This window comes from Pipistrellus hanaki (genome assembly GCF_964339955.1).
Source record: "Pipistrellus hanaki genome assembly, chromosome: X".
Taxonomy (NCBI): Eukaryota; Metazoa; Chordata; class Mammalia; order Chiroptera; family Vespertilionidae; genus Pipistrellus; species Pipistrellus hanaki.
Genome location: NC_140524.1, coordinates 99,872,052 through 99,897,051, shown reverse-complemented (window position 1 = coordinate 99,897,051; position 25,000 = coordinate 99,872,052). Strand labels below are relative to the sequence as shown.

At 43.2% G+C, this 25,000-nt stretch overlaps 1 protein-coding gene across 1 annotated transcript in view; it reads left to right on the top strand.

Moving 5' to 3' along the window:
* The first annotated feature begins 6,438 nt into the window (after positions 1–6,438).
* Positions 6,439–25,000, top strand: part of EGFL6 (EGF like domain multiple 6) — a 32,018-nt gene continuing 13,456 nt past the window's right edge. The window contains exons 1-4 of the mRNA XM_084869871.1: positions 6,439–6,554; positions 19,560–19,666; positions 20,244–20,336; positions 22,862–22,981. Of these exons, the coding sequence (XP_084725997.1) occupies positions 6,481–6,554; positions 19,560–19,666; positions 20,244–20,336; positions 22,862–22,981 (394 nt within the window). The 5' untranslated portion in view covers positions 6,439–6,480. The remainder of the gene's footprint in view (positions 6,555–19,559; positions 19,667–20,243; positions 20,337–22,861; positions 22,982–25,000) is intronic.

The following is a 25,000-nucleotide window of genomic DNA, read 5'->3' as shown; positions in this document are numbered from 1 at the left end:
CTAGTAATAATAATGGAAAGGGTTGTTTTACTAAAGGTATCAGAATGACAGCAGGAAAGTTAGTCAAAATTTTCTTTTTTTAAATATATTTTTATTGATTTCAGAGGGGAAGGAAGAGAGAGAGAGATAGAAACATCAATGATGGGAGAGAATCATGAATTGCTGCCTCCTGCACGCCCCACACTGGGAATCAAGCCCACAACCCAGGCATGTGCCCTGAACGGGAATCGAACCGTGACCTCATGGTCCATAGGTCGATGCTCAATCACTGAGCCACACCAGCGGGGCTAGACTTTTTTTGACAATAAAAAATGAATTAACTCATAATAAGCATCCAAACACTGAAAATGTGATTCTCCTTGGATTGTTTAGCCATTTAGCTTTACCCCACTGATTGAATCCTATGCTTGGTCTGTTGCCATAGAAGCTGGAGGGTGACATTTCTGATTGTCACCTCTACCTTGACTAACCACCTTTCCTCTCTTCCAGTGTCTTTCTTTTTGCAATAATGTAGAATCTCAAAAAGAAAGTAACCGTCTGTAACATTACAATGTTCTTCCCACTTAAAGTTAAATATCCCTAATGGCTTAAAAGATCATGGTTTTTTCAGGGGGGAAAGCTGATATCAGAGAGGTACAACATTTCTTAAACCAACATATGGAAAGTATTACACGCCAAGAAGGGATAGAATCCTGAATTACATCCAGGAGAACTCCCTGGTTATAATTATAAACAGTTATGAAATCACTAATGTATAAGTGCAGCAATACGAAGCCATCGACTCTTGGCCAGAGGGGAGCAGAGATTTTTTTTTTTCATTCCCAAGCTAATGATTTCTATTTGTCACACTCACAAATGGAAACCAGCGTTCTCATTGCACTTCTTAATGAAAATGATAAATGGGCCATTTTTTGATGAATGAGCAGATTTGCTAGTATTCATTGGCAAGGAAAGTACAAAAGGGGGAAAATGTCCCTCAGCAAAGCATCTATGCACCTTTTCTCTCCAGCCTGACAACCAAAAATTGCATGAAAAATGGGTGTCATACAACCATCTGAGTTGGATCTCACCTCAGGGCTCCTGAGGGGAGATTCTCCGGTATAAAAAAGCTGAGAGGTCCTAACCACAGGGCTTGCTGTGCCTCAGCAAGCCCTGTGAGCAGAGGAGGATGTAGATGTTCTAGAATAATACCCCTAGACCTTGGAATATGCAAGGCAGTGTTTAGGAGGTTGCCAGTTCATGGTATGCAATAGGTACTGTTGCTGTCGGAGGGTTTAGTAGAGAGTTCAAATCAGCAGCTCGCCCTAGCTGGTTTGGCTCAGTGGATAGAGCATCAGCCTGGGGATTGAAGGGTCCTGGGTTCGATTCCAGTCAAGGGCGCATGCCCGAGTTGTGGGCCCTATCCCCAAAAGAGGGCATGCAGAAGGTGGCCGGTCAATGATTCTCTCACATCATTGATGTTTCTCTCTCCTCCAGTCCTCTCTGAAATCAATAAAAATATATATTTAAAAATAATTTCAAAAAATCAGCAGCTCTGTACGTTGCACACTGAATTTACTATTGGTCCTGGCAAAATGAATCACCTTTCCAAACCTAGTCATTTCATCAGTGTTGCTTTTGTATTCTTCCCAGTTTCCACCCTTTGTCTCTCTCAGAATTCTCCATTCTTCCCTACAGTTTTCTGTTCTCTTCCATAATTTGAATCCTTTCCCACATTCTCAGTCTCTCCTAAATTCTCTCTTCCCCCTCATAATTCTCCCCTCTCTCCCATAGCCCTCCATTATCTCCCACAATTCCCTGTATCTTCCAAAGTTCCCAATCCATCCCACAATTCCACATCTCGCTCACAAGGCTGTGCTCTCCCACAATTCCTGGTCTCTTCCACCCTTCTCCATGTTTTTCTACAATTTCTTGTTTTCCTTTATTTTTCTCTGTTCTTCCACACAATTCTATGATTTGATTTCATTTTCTTTCACAGTAATTCTATATTCTCTCACAGTTCTCCATTCTCTCCCAGATTTCTTCCCAAATTCCCACTTCCCCCACAATTCCAGTTACTCTCAAGATTTTGTCTCTCCTACAATTTCTGTTTCTCAGGAGAAGCTTCCCACAATTCTCCCTTCTCTTGGATAATTCTCCATTCTTTCCCACAATTCTCTGCTTCTCCCACAATTTTCCATTCTCTTCCACAGCTCCCAGTTTCATCATTGCCTGCCTCTCCCACAATGTTTGTGTTTTTTTTTCCTTTGATACTTCCCCCTTAATTCCTTAGAACCCTAAAGACTTCATTTTTCATTTTTCTTTTTTTAATATACTTTTTATTTATTTCAGAGAGGAAGGGAAAGGAAGAGAGAGATAGAAACATCAAGGATAAGAGAGAATCATTGATTGGCTGCCTCCTGCATGCCCCCCACTGGGGATGGAGCCCAAAACCCAGGCCTGTGCCCTGACTGGTAATGGAGCCATGACCTCCTGGTTCATAGGTCCATGCTCAAGCACTGAGCTACACTGGCCAGCAAGACTTCATTTTTCAAATAAGGTCTAAGCTCTCCATATGGATTATGGTCCCTGGATTCCAATTCTAGAAACTGGACACCTTGATGTAATCTTCTTAGAGCTATTATTGCTTCTTAGACTTCAGGGTGACATAATCTATTCTGTGTTTCTCTAGAAGTAAAATGCAGGAAAAAAATCCTTAACTCTACAGCTCTAAACTCAAAACAGCATTTTTACAATATATAAAGTTTAGGCCACTGTCAAAACCCATCTTTTACTTAAAATACCAGTCCTGTCTGCCTTGGCCAACTCTAAGCTCCCTTAAAAAAAAAAAAACTTTTAAAGTCCCCAAAGTCTAGGACTATAACCTTTCTGCCACTATGATTCTCTCCAAATGTATATTTCTGGCGATTTAAACTCCAACAGCTCCCCTGAGCTGCTTTCTGCCGCTTAAATGATTGATTTTAAATGTCAGCATTTATAATGCCCAGGAGCCAACATTTGCAAAACCTTAACTTTATTTTTTGTATCAGATACAACCTACTATAACACTTAAAAGTCACTTTAATATGACTTTCCTTTGTCTTATGCCTCACTCAAAAGTAGCAGAGCTGTGGGTCAGAACACTGTGGTTTGGGGCAAGTTGTTATCTGCTCATATAGAATTTGTGAAGATTTTCTACTTTCTAAAGATTGTTTTTATAAAATGATTCATGAAAGGAGGGATAAAACAGGGACAAACACTCATCTGTATTTTATCTTCTTCCTTCCTTGTTTCCACAGCACCCTGAGTACTTCTGTTACTACTTCTGCCATTAATTCTAATAATATATTCACATTTCTGTCACCCAGGGCAAGGGATTATATCTTATTCATCTTTATATCCCATCAAACACAGTGTTTAGCACATGATTGGCGTGGGTACAGCGAATGTTTGTTAAAGGAATAAGTGTAAACCATGTATAAGAACTTTTTGAAATAAATGTGTATGTTAAAAAGAAAGAAAAGAAAAAATAATTTTGTTTCATAACGTTTTTCTACCTTTATTCTTTAAAAAGAGGGCTCAAAAAATGTAGTTCCAATTTTATAGTCCACAGAACATCTCTCAACCAAACTTTCCCAAATTAAGTTGGAGTGATTTCGAGTAAGAGTCTTTATGTTTAAATATATTTTATTGAGTTTTCACAGAGAGAAAGGAAGAGAGTTAGAAACATTAATGAGAGAGAATCATCGATCAGCTGCCTCCTGCACACCACTCACTGGGGATGTGCCCGTAACCAAGGTACATGCCCTTGACTGGAATCGAACCTGGGACTTTTTAGTCCGCAGGCCAACGCTCTACCCACTGAGCCAAACCAGCCAGGGCAAGAGTCTTTATGTGTAAGGCCCGTCTAAACTCAGTTGCCTGGGTTTAGTTCTCACAAGTCATGGTGCAGGCTTTATGCAGGAAAAAAGAAATAGACAAACCTTGCAGGGTATGCTAAGTGATTATTACATTCAATTGAGAACAGGAAAACAGCAAAGGATATTTACACGTGGAGCAGGAAGGAAGTACGGGATGGACTCAAGCCATACCTACTCCCAACAGAGACAAAAAAGAAAGGGCCCTGATGATTGAGTGCCTTAAGTTGGAAACTTAAGAATTTGGTAAAAGTCAAGGGAGCTAACATTCAGACAATGAGAGTTCATTCCCAGCCAGGGGACTTTTCTATGTAATAGTGACATTTAAAGGGTCATAGCCTCCCTTAAAAATCAAATGAAAGCCATATTGTTTCTCACCAGAACCTAATTATTTTCATATAAAACGTTATTTGCTGTTTCTGGTGGAGAACTGACTCCAGCCCACCACCACCAGGCTATGAATCTGCTCGGAAGAATGAAATCTGGACCTAGCTTGTTTGGCTCAGTGGATAGAGCATCAGCCTGCAGACTGAAGGGTCCCAGGTTCGATTCTAGTCAAGGGCACATACCTTGGTTGCAGGTTTCCTAGCCCTAGTCAGGGTGCATGCAGGAGGCAACCAGATGATGTGTCTCTCTCACACCGATGTTTTTCTGTCTCTCCCTCTCCTTTGTACTCTCTCTAAGAATCAATGGAAAAATATATCCTCGGTTCAAGATTGCCCCCCCCCCCAAAAAAAAAAGAAAGAAAAAGAAATCCGGTGGCAAAATTAATTTCCAGTGAGGTCTGACTTATAAATCCATGTTCTTTCTATTAGATTGATAGATGATCATGAGACTGTTAACTGCTCTATACCTCACACTCCTCATCTGTAAAATGGTGTGATAATACCTATCTTACAGGTGTGACAATAAATCATTATTCTATAAAATGTCTAGTCCTTAGTAATCATCCATAAATATCAATTCCCTTTTCTTCCTCAAGGAGAAAGTAGAGAGTTCTAAGAACTGGCAAAGTCCAAGGGGGAAATGAATTAAGGTGTCATTTTTTTTTTCTCTTTTAATTTCACCTTAGTGATTGTCCCCCAAGAGGTCAGACTCATTACGTTAAAAAAAAAAAAAAAAAAAAAAATGACATTCTAAAAACTACATGCTGGTTGTCCAGCCCAAGTCACCAGGGAGGAAACAACAAAGGAACTGACTGGTAGACACATTTCCACCAAGTGGTCTCCGCTGCCTGGCACAGGGCCTGCCATTCGCAGGTTCTAGTTCAATGTTTCAGCAAGAATGGAGGGAGAGCCGAAACCGGTGTGGCTCAGTGGCTAGAGCGTCGGCCTGCAGACTCAGGGGTCCCAGGTTCGATTCCGGTCAAGGGCATGTGCCTTGGTTGCAGGCACATCCCCAGTGGGGGGTGTGCAGGAGGTAGCTGATGGATGTTTCTCTCTCATCGATGTTTCCAGCTCTCTGTCCCTCTCCCTTCCTCTCTGTAAAAAATCAATTATATATATATATATATATATATATATATATATATATATATGTATAAAGAATGGAGGAAGAGGACAGAGAGAGAGGGAAGGAGGGAGCAGGGTGAGGAGGGGAAGGAAGACTGAACATGGCTGGGATTTGGCTTCTACTATAGAGCTCCAAGAACAGGGTCTTTGACAGGCACAGAATAAAGAAAATCAGTTTATATCTCAAGCTACGCCATCCCATACAGAATGCAGCAGCGTCTGCATTGAGAGTCTTATGCTTCATTGACCATTTTCTTGGAATGTGAAGGAACGGAAAGAAATAGACATTGATGTTTCTATCTCCCTCTCTCCCTAACTCTCTGAAATCAATTTAAAAACAAAAAGAAAAAAGACACAGGGTGTGGATGCAGGGAAGGGGTGAAGGAAGGACCAGCGATTCATTCTACTACAAGTTGTCAGAACAAAGAACATACTAAGTACCAAATGAATTCTCTGAACTCATAGAGCATTCGTGTTTCTGCATAAATTTCCGCTGGTGACTACATTACTGTATCCCCTGGCGGTCCCACTTGAGTAACTGTCGCAGCTGAGCTTGGCAGGCCGCTTGGCAAAGGAAGGGGTTGCACTGTGCAGCTGTAGCAGCCTGTGGCTTGCAGGTTTTGGAGAGAAATCTGCAGCGTGAAAGTCTAGGCTGAAGCATCATTCGGAACCCCATCCTTCATTCCTGCTTCGACCTTTCAGGCAAATTCTTCAATCCCCCAGCACAGGTATCAATGGAGCTGCCCCAGGTCTGAAATAGACGGCGACTCAACTAGAGTGAAGCAAACTGAGTCGGGTAAGTTTCTTGGTGAACTTAGCTCGGAGGATGCCCATGGGGGGGTGAGGGGGGCGCTGGAGGCGGGTCCCAGCCAGATGTGCATAGCCCTCCCTAAACCCTCAGAGGAGCCGCAGAGGTTGGCCAGGGCGCCCCCACCTCTCCAGAGCCCATGAGCGCCCCCAACCGCAGGGCCGCTCGGGGGAGGAGCGGGAGGAGAGAGGAGGCTGCGCCAGTCCCGCGCCCTCCCAGGGGGCCGGAGGAGGAGGCAGGCGACAGCTGCAGGCCTGGCGGGAAGATGCGGTGGCCCTGGGCCCTTGCGCTGCCGCTGCTGCTCCCCTGGATGGCAGGTGGACTGGAGAAGGTGGCCAGGTGAGTGGCTGGCGATCGCCCTGGCTTGAGCGCCCCACGGGGCCCCTACTCTTTGTCCCTGTCCCTCCTGGCACCCCCCCCAGGGGGCCGGGTGTGCGCGTGCTGAGACAGGATTTAGCCAGGATGTCAGTTCCGGAGCCACCACGGCTTCGCTCCAGCTCCCTTTGCATGGAGGCGCCCACCTGACATCCAGTGGGTCCCGGAGGAGGGAGGCTCTCCGCACCCCGAGGGCGCGTACGGGCTTCACGATCTGCAGGCAGCTGTGGGGCCGCGCGTGAGGGTCTATCCGGGGGCGGGCAGCTTCTGTGCCTGTAGTTTTGTGTTTGCCACTCTCTCTGACCGGTACCAACGGATTGCCAGTTGCCAGTCGCTAGTTTTGCTGGGGGAGAAGGGAGAGAAATGGGGAGGACGGGACTTTGGGGGCTGAGCCCTCCGGGAAGGGGGTTCCCACGCGGTGGCTTTCTTCTTAGGGTTGGTGAACTGGAAAGAAGGAACATGGGTGTGAATGAAACGGACTCATTCTTGCGGTGGCAGTTCAGAATCTGAAGCTGTTTCTTTGCTGCCCCAAGACTTGCTTTTGCAGAGATCAGCAGAGATCTAGGAAAGACACACGTATATAGTGCTCCCTGCAGCCTGGCACTGTTCAAAACACCCATGTAAAGCCCCATAATGGCCCTAGCTGGTGTGGTTCAGTGGGTAGCGCGTTGGCCTTGGGACTTGAAGGGTCCCGGGTTTGATTCTGATCAAGGGCACATGCTCTGGTTGTGGGCTCGATCCCCAATGGTGGCGTGCAGGAGGCAGCCGATCAAAGATTCTCTCTCTCCCATCATTGATGTTTCTATCTTTCTCCCTCTCCCTTCCTCTCTGAAATCAATAAAACTATATTTTTAGAAATGAAATAAAGCCCCATAACTATTCAGTTGTAGAGGAGAAACATGAGGCACAGACAGGGCGGTAAATGCACAAGAAGCAACAGCCAATAAGGGGTTTCCCGGGCATTCAGACACGGCTGGTCTGGCCCAGAGTCCTTGCGCCCCCAAAAGGGCAGCCTTTTGGGGATCACTCACTGGGGTTCCCTGGCTGTGACATCTTGCTTTCCGAGGTGTCCCTAAGCCGGGCTTCTCCACTGTGGGACTGGTGCCCCATGGAGCTGGGTGGACCGTGTTTGTGGGGTAGAGAGGCTGTTATGTGTGTTGTAGGATTTTTAGCAGAAGCACCTGTGGCACTTCTAACCACCAGATGCCGCAGCAAACTTCCCTAGTTTAGTTGTGACAACCTTCCCTAGCTATGACAACCAAAAAATCTCCTGGGACGTGTCCAAGGTCTCCAGCTGAGTGAGAACCACTTCACTGTTGAGATTTTTTTAAAATATGTTTTTATTGATTTCAGAGAGGAAGGGAGAGGGAGAGAGAGATAGAAACATCAATGATGAGAGAGGACCATTGATTGGCTGCCTCCTGCATGCCCCATGCTGGAGATCAAGCCGGCAACCCTGGTATGTGCCCTGACTGGGAATTGAACTGTGATCTTCTGAATCATGGGTCGATGCTCAACCACTGAGCCACACCAGCCAGGCTTGAGATTTTTTCGTGGACATTTTCTGGGAGCCTTGCTTTGGTGCGGGCTGCTTTAAGGTGAGCCTGTCTCTGTTTGACTTTGAGGGGGAAAAAACTTTCATCAGAGTCTGCCACGGTATTAAGGGATTTTGAAATCAGGTTCTTAGAATGTATGGTCACAAGTTTCAATTCCTTTTCGGGATAAAAATGTGAGCAGATGTAATTTGCTCATAGTCACATTGTCCTGGAACTGTGCGGGTCTTTTATTGCTAGAAAGCCCGCTTCGGGAAGACCAGGGTCTCTTGGGAGATGAGAGAACTAGTTCCCTAGCAACCAGCAACCCGACCTCTAGGAGTGTCACTCTCCAAGTGCCACCAAATTAAAGGCAAAGCTGAAAAGCCCCCAAAGAAGCCAAAGAATATGAAAATGGAGAAGCTGTGGAGGATTCTGCAGTTTTCAAGATGTGAAACATGGTTTCCTTACCCGTGTCAGGCTCACCAGCGGGCGTGTTTATTATCTCCTCAGCATGCTTGGCAATGGCCAGTGGTCGGCTATTCAAGAACTGCTTGGGGCCGTGGTTAATCAACTCCAGACTCTGCGTTCCAGAGACACACTAAAACAAAAAGCCAGGCACTCCCTGCAGAAAAGTATGCTCTTTTTAAAAAATATTTTTATCGATTTCAGAAAGGAAGGGAGAGGAAGAGAGAGATAGAAACATCAATGATGAGACAGAACCATTGATCGGCTGCCTCCTGCACACCCCCCACTGGGTCTCAAGCCCACAGCCTGGGAATGTGCCCTTGACCAGAATTAAACCCAGGACCCTTCAGTCCGCAATCCGACGCTCTACCCACTGAGCCAAACCAGCCAGGGCATGATTATTTTCTGAGGTTTCACACTTATAGCAAAAATTATCCCTGATGCCGAAACCGGTTTGGCTCAGTGGTAGAGCGTTGGTCTGCGGACTGAAAGGTCCCAGGTTCGATTCTGGTCAAGGGCATGTACGTTGATTGCGGGCACATCCCTGGTGGGGGGTGTGCAGGAGGCGGCTGGTCAATGTTTCTCTCTAATCGACGTTTCAGGCTCTCTATCTCTCTCCCTTCCTCTCTGTAAAAAATCAATAAAATATATTTGAAAAAATGAAAAAAAAATTATCCCTGCTATAGAGAAATTTCTAATATAATCATCAGTTTTTATTTAATTGAAAATCTGCACCGTAACTTTAGTTACCTAGAAAATGATATGCCTCTTAAATAATGCTTAACACATAGTAGACAATTAACACTTAACTAGTAAGTAAATCATTAGCAGCATATCTTTCCATAGTTTTAAGCATCGATATTTCACTTGAACCGCACACTTTTCTATACCCTTTGGGCATTGAATATTGGTGCTCTAGACGTGCTTTGCCCATTCCTAGATCTCCCATAATCCCCTGTTTCTACTATAATTCTCCATTCTCTCCCATAGTACTCTGCTGCCCCCATAATCCCATTTCCTCCCATAATCTCATTCTTTCCCATAGTTGCCTGCTTCTCCCATAATCTCAGTCACTCCCATAATGTTCTCTACCATGGTATTGTGTTGCTCCCATAATTTCATTCTCTCCTACAATCCCATTTTTTCCCATAGTTAACTTCTTCTCCCATAATTCCATTCTATCCTGTTGTCCTCTGCTGCTCCCATAATCCTATTCTCTTCCATAGTACTCTGCTGCTCCCATAAATCCATCCCCTCCCACAGTTCCCTGCTTCTCCCATAATCCCATTCTTTCCCATAGTTACCTATATCTTTCATAATCCCATTTTATCCTATAGTTCCCTGCTTCTCCCATAATTCTCTTTTTACTTTTACATTTATTTATTTTCTCCTTTGTTTCCCTTGCCCTAAGAGATGTATCAGCAAACAATGAGAGATGTCTGAGATTTTGCTGCCTATGGTTTCTTCTAGGATTTTTATGCTTTCACAACTTACATTTAAGTCTTTTATCCATTTTGAGTTTATTCTTGTGTATGGTGTAAATTGGTGGTTGTTTTATTTTTTTGCATGTTATCTGTCCAATTTTCCCAACACCATTTATTGAAGAGACTGTCTTGATGCCATTATACGCTCTTGCCTTCTTTGTCAAATACTAATTAAGTGTAATGGCTTGAGTCGATTTGTGGGTTCTCTTTTCTGTTCTATTGATCTATATGCTAGGCTGTTTTGATTATAGTGGCCTTATACTATAACTTGATATCTGGTGTTGTGATCCCTCCAACTTTGTTCTTTCTCAAGATTGCTGTGGCTATTCAGAGTCTTTTTTTTTTGGGGGGGGGGGGGGGTTCTATATAAATTTTTGGAGTATTTGTTTTAAAACTGGGAAATATACCATTTAATAGGGATTGCATTGAATCTATAGATTGCTTTGGTTAGTATGGACATTTTAATGATGTTAGTTCTACCAATCCATGAACACTGTACATTCTTTCACTTGTTTATATCTTCCTCTATCTCTTTTTTCAACATCCTGTAGTTTTTCAAGTATAAGTCTTTTACCTCCTTGGTTAATTTTATCCCTATGTATCTTATTTTTTTTGTTGCATTGGTAAATGGGATTATTATTAATTTTTTTTTTTTTAGTTTCTCTTTCTGAGAATTCATCTTTGGTGTATAAAAATGCCATCAATTTCTGGGTGTTTTTTTGTTTTTGTTTTTGTTTTATCCTGCAACATTGCCGAATTCATTTATAAAATCTAGTAGTTTTTTGGTGGTTCGTTGGGGTTTTCTATGTATAGTATCATGTCATCTGTAAATAAGATAGTTTTACTTCCTCCTTTCCAATTTGGAAGCCTTTTATTTTTTCTTCTTGTCTGATTGCTCTGGCTAAGACTTCCAGGACGATGTTGAATAAGAGTGGTGAAAATAGAAGAAAAATTGCTCAAAATCACTAATCATCACAGAGATGCAAATTAAAACGACAACGAGGTATCACCTGTCAACAAATGACAAGTGCCAGTGAGGATGCAGAGAAAAGAGAACCCTAGTACACTGCTGGTGGGAATGCATACTGGTGCAGCCATTATGGAAAACAGTATGGAATTTCCTTAAAAAATTTTTTAAATGGAACTGCCATTTGACCTAGTGATCCCACTTCTAAGAATATATCCTAAGAAACACGAAACACCAATCAGAAAGAATGTATGCATTCCTATGTTCATTGCAGTGAAATTTACAATAGCTAAGATCTGGAAACAGCCCAAATGCCCATCCGCAGCTGAGTGGATTAAAAAGCTGTAGTACGTTTACACAATGGAATACTATGCAGCAGTAAAAAAGAAGGACCTCTTACCCTTTGAGACAACATGGACGGACCTGGAAAGTATTGTGCTAAGTGAAATAAGCCAGTCAGAGAAAGAGAAGTATCACATGGTCTCACTCATATGTGGACTCTAATGCACAAAATAAACTGATGAACAAAACAAATCCAGAGACACAAGCATGGAACACACTGTGGAATCTCAGAGGGAAGGCAGGATTGGAAGGGTGGGTGGGAAGAGATCATCCGAAGAACTGGTATGCATATATGCATAACTCATGGACACAGACAATAGGGTGGTGAAGGCCTGGGGTGGGGGTTGGGGTGGGCTAGAGGAAGTCATTGGGGGGAAAAAGAGGACATATATACTTTCAACAATAACGATTTTAAGAAAAAGAATAAAATCCGTTCTATATAAAATGGCATGGAAGGGACTACTTGATCTATTCTTTGCCTATTTCTTAACTTCATTTTATGTCATTTCGCCCCATGTTCACTATGAATGAATGAATGTGATGGAAAATAAATATGGCTGTCTTGAAAACACTGACTTTTTTTTTTTCACTACCTTCCTTTCCTTTTCTATCTTTCCCTCTCCTTTAAAAAATCACCTCATCAATAAACCACTTCTTGCATTCAAATCTTATCTTGTGGTCTGCTTCCAGGGGGAGGCCAAACTAACACATACCTCTTCCCCAATTTTAGCCTGTCTCCCGACCTTGGAAGATAAATGAGAGAAGTAGAGGAAGCAATGGGAAGTTCCAAGTTTTGCCCTACCACTCATGGCATGGGGAATTTGAAAATGCATCAATTCACACTGGATCTGGAGAGCTTGGTAGCTTATATATTCAGGAAGGTGAGATGCTTTGGGGTATCCCTGGGCCTGTTGGACTTGAACCCTGTATCTTGAAGATGGATGGGAACCCAGAATTGATCTTAACCCATTAGGTACAATGGGCTTGCCATGCTAGGAGCTATAGAAAAAAAAATAAAAACAAACAACAATAACAACAAAAACCATCATGGTTGGGCCTTGTTATCCTTATTTAGGGGGGAAAAAAAGATTCAATTTGTTTGGCAATATTTAAATGGATTTAAACATCTGTAAAAGAAGTTTTAACTTTTCAATTTGTCTTGGAGAATGTCATGAAGTTTCCTGGAACCATAAACAAGCATACAGAGAATTCTGGCACAGAATATTTTTTTACAGAAAATGAGGAATCCCATGAAGAAATACTACACTACTTACACAACCCCTGGAATGTTTTTAAATTAACTTCAGCTGTGGAGACGGCAATTTTCTGATTAATTTGATCAATGTAGACAGCAAGCTGTATAATGCATTTAGCTCAGACTCCTACAGCTCAGGGCCTTCTCTCCACGGAGACTTACTCCCCTACGTTAAAACGTCCCTGCCTGAGGACCAGGTTCCCTTTCCCTGGGCCTTCTATGTGCCAAACATTACTTAAGAAGAGAGATGAGAAATGAGAGAGAGAGAGAGAGAGAGAGAGAGAGAGAGAGAGAGAGAGAGAGGAGTTGGCCATCCCAGCTAGACCTCCCAAGGTAGCAGAGGGCAGTGGATATTGGTGAAATCAATCAAGATCAGAAATTCTTTTTCATAAACTTTATTGATGACCCCAGGTATATCAGGTTCCATGGGGTTGGGTCAGTCCAGCCAAATGCATAAAAGCTCTCTATACTCAGACATCTGTTAAATTTCAATGATTGATATTATGTCTTAACCGTGTATCTTTGATAATGCCAGAATGCACTGGTCCAATTTTATACATTTAAAAAATACATGCTTCAGTAAATATGGAACTAAATGCAGTTCATATTGATAACTTTGCAAGGTGCACTTTTTTTTGTATGAATGGATTCACATATAAAGAACATAATCATGTGTACCAGACTTTAGGAAAAGAAATGACTCTTGAAATACTACTGTGTTGATCATGGTAGGCTAACTTCTGCATCAGACCATCTCCAAAGCTCAGTGGTTGAACACTGCCAAAGTTTCTTTCTTTGTCTGCCTTGAAGCCCAAGCCATGTTTAAAAGATGGGTGCATGCCTTCACATGGAGCCAGGCTCCATCCATCTTGAGAGTCACCATCTTCCTCCAGATCCACAGAATCCTCTTTCGTCAGTGGGTTGATGGTAAATAAGCAGCTCCAGGATTCTCTTGGGAGTCGCTGTGAGCAGGCTTGGAAGTGATCTACCCACATTCCACTGGCCAAATCCAGTCCAATGGCCCCAGCTGGCTGGCTGGCTGGGAAGTCTAGCGTAGCTCTGTGCCCAGGAGACACAGAAGCAGCCCAATGAGCACTTAACCATCTCTTCCACCGCCGTTAAATTGCAACATACGGAGTTAAAACCTTTTGGCCATCTTTAACTTAAAAAAAAATGGTAGTTTCATGTAGTTGAACCTAATAGTTTATGGCCCTTATCCAGAATACTCACAACCAGATATTAGAGTAAAATAATTGAATTAGTAATGGGGAAGATCATGAGTGGGCATGATATTCGAGCAAAGGTAGAAGGAGAGGCTGCTGGGAAAGTAATTGGAATCATTTGCTAACATTTACATGGAATGGCATGTGAAAATCATGTAGAAACTAAATGTTCAAGCTTTTTAGCAGATATTTATACTTTTCAAAATGTTTATTTTTTCCATCACCATTTACCTCTTCCACTTCTACCCACCCCCCTAATCCCTACAATCACCACACTGTTGTCCATGTCTAAGACTTTCTCTCTTCCTCTCTCTCCCTCTCTCTCTCTCCCTCTCTCTCCCTCTCTTCCTCTCTCCCTCTCCCTCTCCCTCTCCCTCCCCCCCTCCTTCCCTCCCTCCCTCCCTCCGACCCTCCCTCTCTCTCTCGTTTTTAAAAGATTTTATAAGTTTGTGTGCCCTGCTATTATTGTCAATATCATGCTTGCCTATTTCTTCCCCTCAATAATATTGTTTCAATTTAAACAGAAACAATTAGTCATTCATTTTCTTTTTATTTGTAGTTTTAAACAGCAGCTTATGTGCATTAAAAAAAAAGCTGGCAAGCATAAAATGCAGAGCTGGATTCTTGGGGTAATAAATCAATTTCCTCTGGCATCTTTTTAAACCAGCAAGTAATTAGTAGCATTTCTGTCCAGGAGTGATTTCCCTCCTTTTAAACTAATTTTCCATTCTCATGACCAGATGTAGAATTTGATGACCAAACCAGTAAAATCCCATTTGTCGCTGTTCGTTTGAAGCCATCTCTCAAAGCTGAGTGAATTCATGGATGGCACGCCCATTCCACCCATTCATTAAAAGGCATGTGGCTCATTTATGGACTCGCATGGTTCTCTCATGGTTTTTCTTCCCCTGTTGTTTGAAGCTGCTCAGTCGTCTTTGGAAAATATGCACAGAGCGTGCCGCTGCATCCATAGTGTAGCTGGAGGTTGATTTGAATGGTTGCCTGAACATCAGAATCCATTTTCTAGTCCTAATCATCAGTAGATTCTTAGCTGTTTTCATTTTTTAAACAAATGAGACTAAGGCTAGATTTAATGTCCAGTTTCGGATTTCTTCTAAGAGAGTTTGAATTCTAAGATGCACTTTTCACTGAGAAAGGGATTTCTTCCAGTGCCTAAGAAATCTTACTTTATTAACACTTTTTGGATGGCCCAAAGATTGCTCATTAACATTTTGGAGAGTTTTACAAGTAATACTTTGTACAATGTCAAAAAACGATGGCTTGGGATAAATGACTACAACTCAGATTTCTGTGTCACCTTTTCACCTCCAGGCAAGCATGTGAAAGCAATAAAACTCAAGAAAGATGATGTCTCTGGAGAGTTGTGGTAATGTGCAAACAGTATATGAATTTCATCATCTGCGAATTTTCTCCTGTTAGTTAATCCCAGGCAGAATTCTGCATAAGTCAAAAGTGATTGATTTTACCCAACACATATGAAATGGGTTTGACCACCTGTGCAGGGGACCCTGGGTTCTTTCACCAAAGTTTCTACTTAGACTTTTGGAAAAATACCATATTTCAACAAATTGCAATTTGTTTTTGTGATATTTTGCATCTAACAGTTTTAGTAAGCTTGTTAGAGCTTATCAAGTTCACCAAGGTTCTAAGGCGGCTGGCCTGTGTTTTGTCAAATCTTTGATATTTCTTTCTGCTTGAAATCCTTCCGTAATTCTCTGGAGCTTTCAATATGGACAGACTGTTTGACATGGACACAGGTCTTTTCTTTCTGGCCCCTGCTAATCTCCATGCCCCTTCTCCATCCTATTTATTCTCTCTGCTTCCTCTCCCACTTCCCTAGTGCAAACACACTACTTTCTATTCTCAAGTCTATAGGCCACCAACTTGTGTTCTTAGTGGCTCCATCCTTGACACAGGCTATTTTCTCTGCCTGAAACACCTTCCCCAGTAAATAGATTCCTCGCTTATACTTGGGTAAGTTCCACCAGTCACCAGAATTCTTATCAGGCCCTATTTCCTCTAGAAAAGCCCCTGATGCAGGCATTCCTGGGGTCAAGGCACCCATGGGTCTGCCAACCACTGTGGGTTCTTGGCTTCATGCAAGAAAGAATTCAAATACAAGCCAGAATAGAATTTAAAGTGAAAGAGAGTTTATTAGTGAAGCAGTGAGAATGGCTACTTTATCTATAGAGCATACCCTCCCTAGTGGAATCACTTCTTTCTTTGAAGTTCATTTAATCGGGTGGGAAAGGGGTGGAGATTTCTGGTAAGAACCTCAGCAACCACATTGTGTCCTTATATAGGCTTCAGGCAGCTGCAGGGTGTTTCAGTAAGCATACAAATGTATTACAATGGAATATAAGGAGGTTAGGGGTCACCATAAGGGACAAATAAAAGGGCACTGAATAGATGCAGCAATCTTGAGAAGAAAGAACAAAATACCAGATAACAAGCTATACCACAAAGCCACTGTAATCAAAACTGCCTGGTACTGGCACAAGAACTGGTATATAGAACAATGAAACAGAACAGAGACTCCAGAAATCAACCCAAGCCATTATGCTCAGTTAATATTTGGCAAAGGAGGCAAGAGCATGCAATGGAATCAAAACAATCTCTTCAATAAATGGTTCTGGAAAAATTGGACAGGTTCATGCAAAAAAAATTTGAATCTAGACCATCAACTTACACCATACACAAGAATAAATTCAAAATGGATAAAAGACTTAAATGTAAGTGGTGAAACCATAAAAATTCTAGAAGAAACCATAAGTAGCAAAATCTCAGACACCTCTCATTGCAATATGTTTACCAATACATCTCCTAGAGCAAGGGGAACTAAGGAGAAAATAAATAAATTGGACTACATCAAACTAAATAGCTTCTGTCTAACAAAAGAAACCATAAACAAAATGAAAAGGGGGCCTACTGTATGGGAGAACATATTTGGCAATGACACATCTGATAAAGTGTTCATATCCAGAATATATAAGGAACTCAAACAACAAAAGGAAGACAAACAATCCAATTTAAAAATGGGCAAAGTACCTAAATAGACAGTTCTCCAAAGTGGACATACAGATGGCCAAGAGATATGAAAACATGCTCAAAGTTACTAATCATCAGAGAGATGCAAATTAAAACAACAGTGAGGTACCATCTCACACCTGTCAGAATGGCTACCATCAACAAATAACAAGTGCTGGTGAGGATGTGGAGAAAAGGGAACCCTAGTACACTGCTGTTGGAAATACAGACTGGTGACCACTGTGGAAAACAGTATGGCGTTTCCTCAAAAAATTAAAAATGGGCCCACCTGGCATGGCTCAGTGGTTGAGCATCAACCTATGAACCAGGAAGTCACGGTTCAATTCCCGGTTAGGGCATCCTACAATGCACAGGACAGCCTCCAACAACAAAGATTTATTTGGCTCAAAATATTGGTCATGTAGAGGTTAGAAAACCTCACTCAGAGGTTGAGCGAATGATTTACAAATCCCCAAAATTAATTCCATTAGAGGATGAAAATAATGTCCCTTCCAGAAAAAGTAGCCCAGCTAGCGTTGCTCAGTGGTTGAGCCTCAACGTATGAACCCAGAGGTCACTGTTTGACTCCTGATCAGGGCACATTGCTGGGTTGCAGGCTCAATCCCCAGTGTGGGGCAGGAGGCAACTAAAAATGATTCTCTCTCATCATTGATGTTTCTCTCTCTCTCTCTCTCTCAAATCAATAAAAATATGTGTGTGTTTTTAAATAAAAAGTACACAATAAATTCATCCTTGATTTGGTGTTCTAAGCTAATGAAATGTCAGACACCATCTCTTTGTAGCTCTTAACTGAAAAACCAAGTTGGTGAGAGGCAGACCACGAGGGAAAATGGCAAGGTTATTTAACTTTCCGACCTTGACTCAGACATTATTAACTTGCATAAAATCCATCCCTGCAGCAGAAAGCACATGGTGAAATGTACATTCCTTGTCTGTTAAACAGCCCAGGAAACATTTTACAGTGAATTTAATATGCGTGTGGAAGCATCCCCAGCCTTCCATAAATGTACAGCTCAAGTCTTCTTCCAGGATCTGCCAGCAACCCTGTCCCATCCTAGGCCAGTGAATAGGTAAACTAGCAGCGAGCTTTATCTGTGGCCCAGAATACTTAGGGGCACTTGGTGTCAGGGCTCACTTGGTCAGGAATCGGCAAACTACAGCCTGCAAGTCAACGCTGGGTGGGCATCTGTTTTTATGTGGCTTGTGGCTAAAGCGAAATCAAAAGAAGAGTACTGTTGCCCAGCTGGCATGGCTCAGTGGTTGAGTGTTGACTTATGAACCAGGAAATCATGGTATTATTCCAGGTCAGGGCACGTGCCCAGGTTGTGGGCTCTATTCCCAGTGGGTGGCATGAAGGAGGCAGCTGATCAATGATTCTTTCTCATCTCTCTCTCTCTCTCTCTCTCTCTCTCTCCCTCCCTCCCTCCCTCCCTCCCTCCCCCTCCCTCCCTCCCTCCCTCCCTCCCTCCCTCTCTCTCCCTCTCTCTCCCTCTCTCTCCCTCTCTCTCCTCTCTCTCCTCTCTCCCCTTCTGTGAAATATATACCAGTGTGTCTGTGTGTATGCTAATTAGACCAGACATCCTTCTGAATGACCTTCTGGATGAAGCCAAGACTGCGAAGGACGCCCAGGTCCCAGGTCCCGGGTGCTAAAGGGAAGCCAGTGCCGGCAGCTAGGGGAAGGAAGGCCTACTCTTGCATGAACTTCATGCATCAGGCCTCTAGTATATAATAAAAGGGTAATATGCTAATTAGGTCAGACGTCATTCCAGACATCCTTCCTGACAAAGCTGAGGCCAGAGGGAAGCCATCCTGGGTCCCGGGTGCCAGAGGGAAGCTGGTGCCAGCAGCCGGGAGAAGGAAGGCCTACTCTTGCATGAATTTTCGTGCATTGGGCCTCTAGTATAGAGATAGATAGATAGATAGATAGATAGATAGATAGATAGATGATAGACAGATAGATTTTTTAAGAGTTTAGCAAATTGTGTTTCCAGGAGGCAAAGAGGAAGGAGAAGGCGGATGTGCTGTCATCCCTGACACTGCTCTGCTGGGGCGGGGCCTCTTCTCCACTGGGCTGGAGTTTCCTCATCCATAATATGGGACAGCTTGCCTGAGGGTTCTCTAGAGCCTTCCAGCACTTACTGGCCTATAGAGTATGCACCTTCCAGTTTCTTCAAGGCGTCCCAGGTGGCCAGTGGGCTAAAAGTGCAGTGCTCTTGTCTGGGACAGAGCCAAAGGGCCGGGGAGGGTCACAACACCACCCTCGGCTCTGAAACAGACACACACCCAGGTAGCCACTGTATCTGTGCCAAGCAGACTTAGAAATTAGTGCCCTGTGAGGTTCAGGAACATAAACTTTTGGCCACTTTTGTGTGCTCTAGTTTTCTAGATTATGCATCTTAATTCCTTTAACTGTGGGGAAGAAGGAAATGGATGACACTAATTGTTGGGGAAGGCTGGCAAGGGATGGTAGCACAGACTGGCCACACTGAATTCCGGTTTTCAAAGTCGAATGGGCAGATTTGTTGAAATTAACCAGGTAACTGACATCTCTGTGTTCATTTGGTAGCAGGGAAGGGTCTCTGTGCTCTTTCTGTTTTCTCAATACTAACATGTGGCTCTTTGTCTGCAGTCCAAGGGGTCACGGGTTGGCGGCCCTCCAGCCCGGGCTCTGTCGCTATGGAACCAAACTGGCCTGCTGCTACGGCTGGAGAAGGGGCAGCAAGGGAGACTGTGAAGGTAACTTTGTAAAAACTCAGGCCACCATGTACTCAAGCAGTAGCTCAGGGTCATTAGGTTTTTATTATTAATTATCATTATTATATTTTAATTCATTTCAGAGACGAAAGGACTGAAAGGTCATGGGTTCGATTCGGTAAAGGGCATGTACCTTGGTTGCAGGCACATACCCAGTGGAAAGTGTGCAGGAGGCACCTGGTTGATGTTTCTCTCTCATTGATGTTTCTAAGTCTCTATCCCTCTCTCTTCTTATCTGTAAAAAATCAATTTTATATATCTATATATATATATCTATCTATATATATATCTATATCTATATCTATATCTATATCTATCTATCTATCTATATATATATATATATATTTTTTTTTTTTTAAACTTTCCAGTGTGTTAAAGAGGAAAATGTACCAGAGAAAAAGCAGATCATCCTCTAAATGTCCCCACGGATTTCTCTGCAATAGACAAGGCGGCTGAGTTTGACATGCATACATTTCACTGTGCTAACTACTCCTGTTGTTGTTTTTTTGTTTGTTTGTTTTGTTTTGTTTTTATCCTTAAAACACTTCTCTTTCCACAGCTACATGTGAAGCTGGCTGCAAGTTTGGTGAATGTGTGGGACCAAATAAATGTAGATGCTTCCCAGGATACACCGGGAAAACCTGCAGTCAAGGTCAGTGGAACAGACCAGGTCCTAGTCCAAACCTACCCCAGGTCTTTCATAAGCATTCTCGTCATTGCAGTGGGATTTGTGGCATGATATAGTCCTCAGGATTTAACTCCGATCTTCAAATTAAAGTGGTCTCAGGCTGTAGCCAGTTTTGCTCAGTGGGTAGAGCATAGGCCTGCAGACTGAAGGGTCCCAGGTTGAATTCCGGTCAAGGGCACATGCCTGGGCTGCAGGCTCGATCCCCAGTTGGGGGCGTGCAGGAGGCAGCTTATGGATGGTTCTCACTCTCTCCCTCTCCCTTCTTCTCTCTGTCTCTAAAATTAATAAAAACATATTTAAAAAAAAAAAGAAGTTAGTGTCCAGCCTTGGCCAGTATGGCTCAGTTGGTTGAGCATCGTCCCATTCACCAAAAGGTTGCCAGTTCAATTCCTGGCCAGGGCACATGCCTGGGTTGCAGTCTCCATCCCTGGCAAGAGGCTTGTAGGAGGCAGCCGGTTGATGTTTTGCTCTCACATACACTGAGTGACCAGATTATTATGATCTCTGAACGCATAATAATCTGGTCACTCAGTGTGCGTGTGTGTGTGTGTGTGTTAGAGGCCCAGTGTATGAATTCGTGCATGGGTGGGGTCCGGCCAGCCTGGCCAGGGGGAGGGGACATGGGTGGTTGGCCGGCCTGCCTGCTGGTCGAACTCCTAGTCAAGGGGACAATTTGCATATTAGCCTTTGATTGTATAGGATAGACACTGAGTGGCCAGATTATTATGCATTCAGAGATCATTATAATCTGACCACTCAGTTTAGATATTTCTCTCTCTCCCTCTCCCTTCCTCTCTTTCTAAAAATCAATAAAAATATATTTTTTAAAGTGAGTGTCCACCCCCAGTCCCTACTCTTGCCATAGTTAAGTTTGCAGACCACTGAACTAGGACATCAGAAAAATCCCCATGTGCCCTAGCTGGTCTGGCTCAGTGGCTAGAACGTCAGTCTGTGGACTGAAGGGTCCCAGGTTCGATTCCGGTCAAGGACACATGCCAGGGTTGCAGGCTCCATGCTCAGTAGGGGGCGTGCAGGGGGCAACCGATCAGTGATTCTCATCATTGACATTTCTATCTCTCTCTTCCTCTCTGAAATAAAACACAACCGATCTGTGATTCTCATCATTGACATTTCTATCTCTCTCTTCCTCTCTGAAATATCAATAAAACAAAGAAAGAAAACCCCCATGTAAGGTTCTTTTTAAGAATATATATTTTATTGATTTTTTACAGAGAGAGGAAGGGAGACGGAGAGAGTTAGAATCATCGATTAGCTGCCTCCTGCACAACTCCCACCTGGGATGTGTCTGCAACCAAGGTACATGCCCTTGACCAGAATCGAACCTGGGGCCCTTGAGTCAGTAGGCCGACGCTCTATCCACTGAGCCAAACCAGTCAGGGCCCCATGTAAGGTTCTTTTTAGAGGCAAAAGAACTTATTTTCCGCAATGCATTTTGCCTGCTGCCACAAAGAATGTTTGTCCTACAAAGAGTGTGGTCATTCTCATCTTCCTTGGAGGGGTTAAGCCATGAGGCACCCACGTGACAGCATTTCTAAACACAATCTCCTATACCCAGGATCACTTTCAAGTTTTGTTTTCCTTCTGTAGCACTTTTATTATAGTCAAGTTATTCATTCTTTTTTAAAATATATTTTTACTGATTTCAGAGAGGAAGGGAGAGGGAGGGAGGGGGGAGGAAGGGAGGGAGGGAGGGAGGGAGGGAGGGAGGGAGGGAGAGACAGAGAGAGAGAGAGAGAGAGAAACACCAATGATGAGATAATCATTGATCGGCTGCCTCCTGCATGGCCCACAGCAGGGATCGAGCTCACAATCTGGGATGTACCCTTGACTGGAAATCGAACCATGACTTCCTGGTTCATTGGTTGACACTCAACCACTGAGCCACACCAGCTGGGCAGGTTATTCATTCTTAATGTTCAGAATTCTTTTAGTAAACACTGAAAAGCACAGAAAAGCAAGTCACCCTCAGTCTCACCATCTGGAGATAATCATCATTAGCATTTGAGCGCAGTCTCCCAAGCCTTTTTTTTTAATGCATTTTTATTTTACATATATATATGTATATAAATATATATATATATATTTTTTTTTTCCATTGATTTTTAGAGAGAGTGGAAGGGAGAGGGAGAGACAGAGAAACATCGAAGTGAGAGAGACACATCAATTGATTGCCCTCCCGCATACACCAACCATGGCTTGGGATTGCGCCTGCAACCGAGGTACATGCCCTTGACTGGAATTGAACCCAGGTCCCTTCAATCCACGAGCCGATGTTCTATCCACTGAGCCAAACTGGCTTGGGTTTATATTATATTTCTTACAATTTTGGCATTGATCTTTATAGGTGGTTTTGCAATCTCCTGTTCTCATTTAACAACATTCACTGAACATCTTTGCATTACCCAGTTTCACATCTGGATGTTTCTGGATTCAGGCAACCTTTCTCGTGTTCTAACCACCCCCTGCAGATGTGAATGAGTGTGGAGAGAAACCCAGGCCATGCCAACACAGATGTGTGAACACACACGGAAGCTACAAGTGCTTTTGCCTGAGTGGCCACATGCTCATGCCAGATGCCACATGTGCCAGTAAGTGTCAACTGCCAGGCTGCTGTCAGTCAACCTTTGAGGCTTAACTTTTGCCATTTGATCCTTGGAGGAAAGTTGACTTGAGTGATTTAAAAGCAAGCAAAAAAAAAAAAATCAGAAAAATCGCTAACATTGCCCCAGGCGAAAACATCTTTGAGTACTTTTTTTTTAATTGTGGTAAAATATATATAACATAGAATGCACCGTTTAACCATTTTAAGTGTATGGGTTAGTGGCATTTTATATATTCACAATATTGTATAACTGTCACCACTAAAATCAGAACATATTCAGCCCAAAATGGAAACCATCCTTAATAACAATCACCCCCATTCCTCAGACAATGGCACATCTGCTTTCTGTCTCTATGGATGTGGATACTAAATAAAAAGAGTAGCTGAAGAACAAAATAATTCCTGTATCTCTGTATGTGCAGGGATGTATTGGGTTTCTTCACGAAAATAAACATGTTGGCTAGAATAAGCATATTGTTTCAGGAAGGTGATAAATTTAAATTCCATCTTGGGATATCAATCCCACCAACTACCTTTCTCACGCCCTTTGCCCCAGGCTCAAAGATTAGTGACTCTTGTTGCAAATACACCCTGGCTCACATTCCTAGAAAGAAAAGCACTTTTGTGACAGAGAGAAACCCAGGTCCTGTGGGAGGGTGAGAGTCTGTATCCATTAATTTACTGAGAAGGAGAGCTTTTCAGGGTTGATGTTGCAGCTGAAAGGTAAACCCATCCTCCTGGGCTGCCTCCCGTCCTCCCTCCCCTCTCCCCATTTCTCTTTCTACTGCCCTGCAGCCCCCAATGAGCCTGGAGCCTGTGCCTCGTGCCAGCTTCCTGTGGTGGCAGAGTCTGGGGACTCCCCAGCCGCTCCTGGGCTTTCCTGCTGTTGTAAATTTTTTAAAATATATTTTATTGATTTTCTTTTTTACAGAGATGAAGGGAGAGAGATAGTTAGAAACATCAATGAGAGAGAAACATCAATCAGCTGCCTCCTGCACACCCCCCACTGGGGACGTGCCTGCAACCAAGGTACATGCCCTTGACTGGAATCGAACCTGGACCTTTCAGTCCGCAGGCCAACGCTCTATTCACTGAGCCAAACCGGTTTCGGCTGTTGTAAAAAGTTGGCTACTGCACGGCTCACTGGCTCCCCTGGCTTACTCATGGACTGTCCCTCCTTGGCAAAGTGCCCCAACACCACCACTCATCTAGATCCTTCATTAGCCAGCAAGCTGAAGAGATGGAGCAGGCATTCAGAGGCTTTTAAAAAATCCTTACTAGCCCTGACCAGTTTGGCTCAGTGGATAGAGTGTCAGCCTGTATCTAACTCTCTATCCCTGTCCCTTCCTCTCTGTAAAAAACTGATTAAATATATATTTTTAAAATCCTTACTATTATAAGTTAAACAGAAACCCACCAGAGACAAATGCATGGCTTAATGAATTTTTATATGGTGAGCACCCATGTAACTACTATCAAATAGAACTTTGCCAGAACCACCTCCTCCCACCCTCGTGGGAGCCACTAGTTGGGCTTTTATAGTAATCACTTAACATTTCCAAAAAGATATATGCTAATGGATGTTTCTAAAACATTCCATGAAGGCCCGGTCAGTGCCAAAAAAGATAACTTTCTCCAAATGGAAAGATAGAATTAGGTAACTTTGAAGATTAATTTTAAAAGACGACAACTAAAGAGAAGGAAGAGTAAACTAGAGATACAGCCATCCGTAGGTGTTTGTGACATTACCTCGGCCTGTGTATCTGGCCCTGCCCCCTCTTTGTCTGTTTCTATGTATGTAAAGGCTGCCTGGGCCTCCCTGTTTATAGCTCAGTGACCGGGGGGCCTGGACTGCTCTCCTGGATGCTGATTGTATTGCACCTGGCTCCTTGCAGTCTCTGGTGCAGCTGGTGATTGGCATGCCATGGATGGGTGAGTGAAGGGAGTATATTCACCAGGCTCGTCTGTGGTAGAAGCTTATGATCCACACATACTGGGCTCCTGC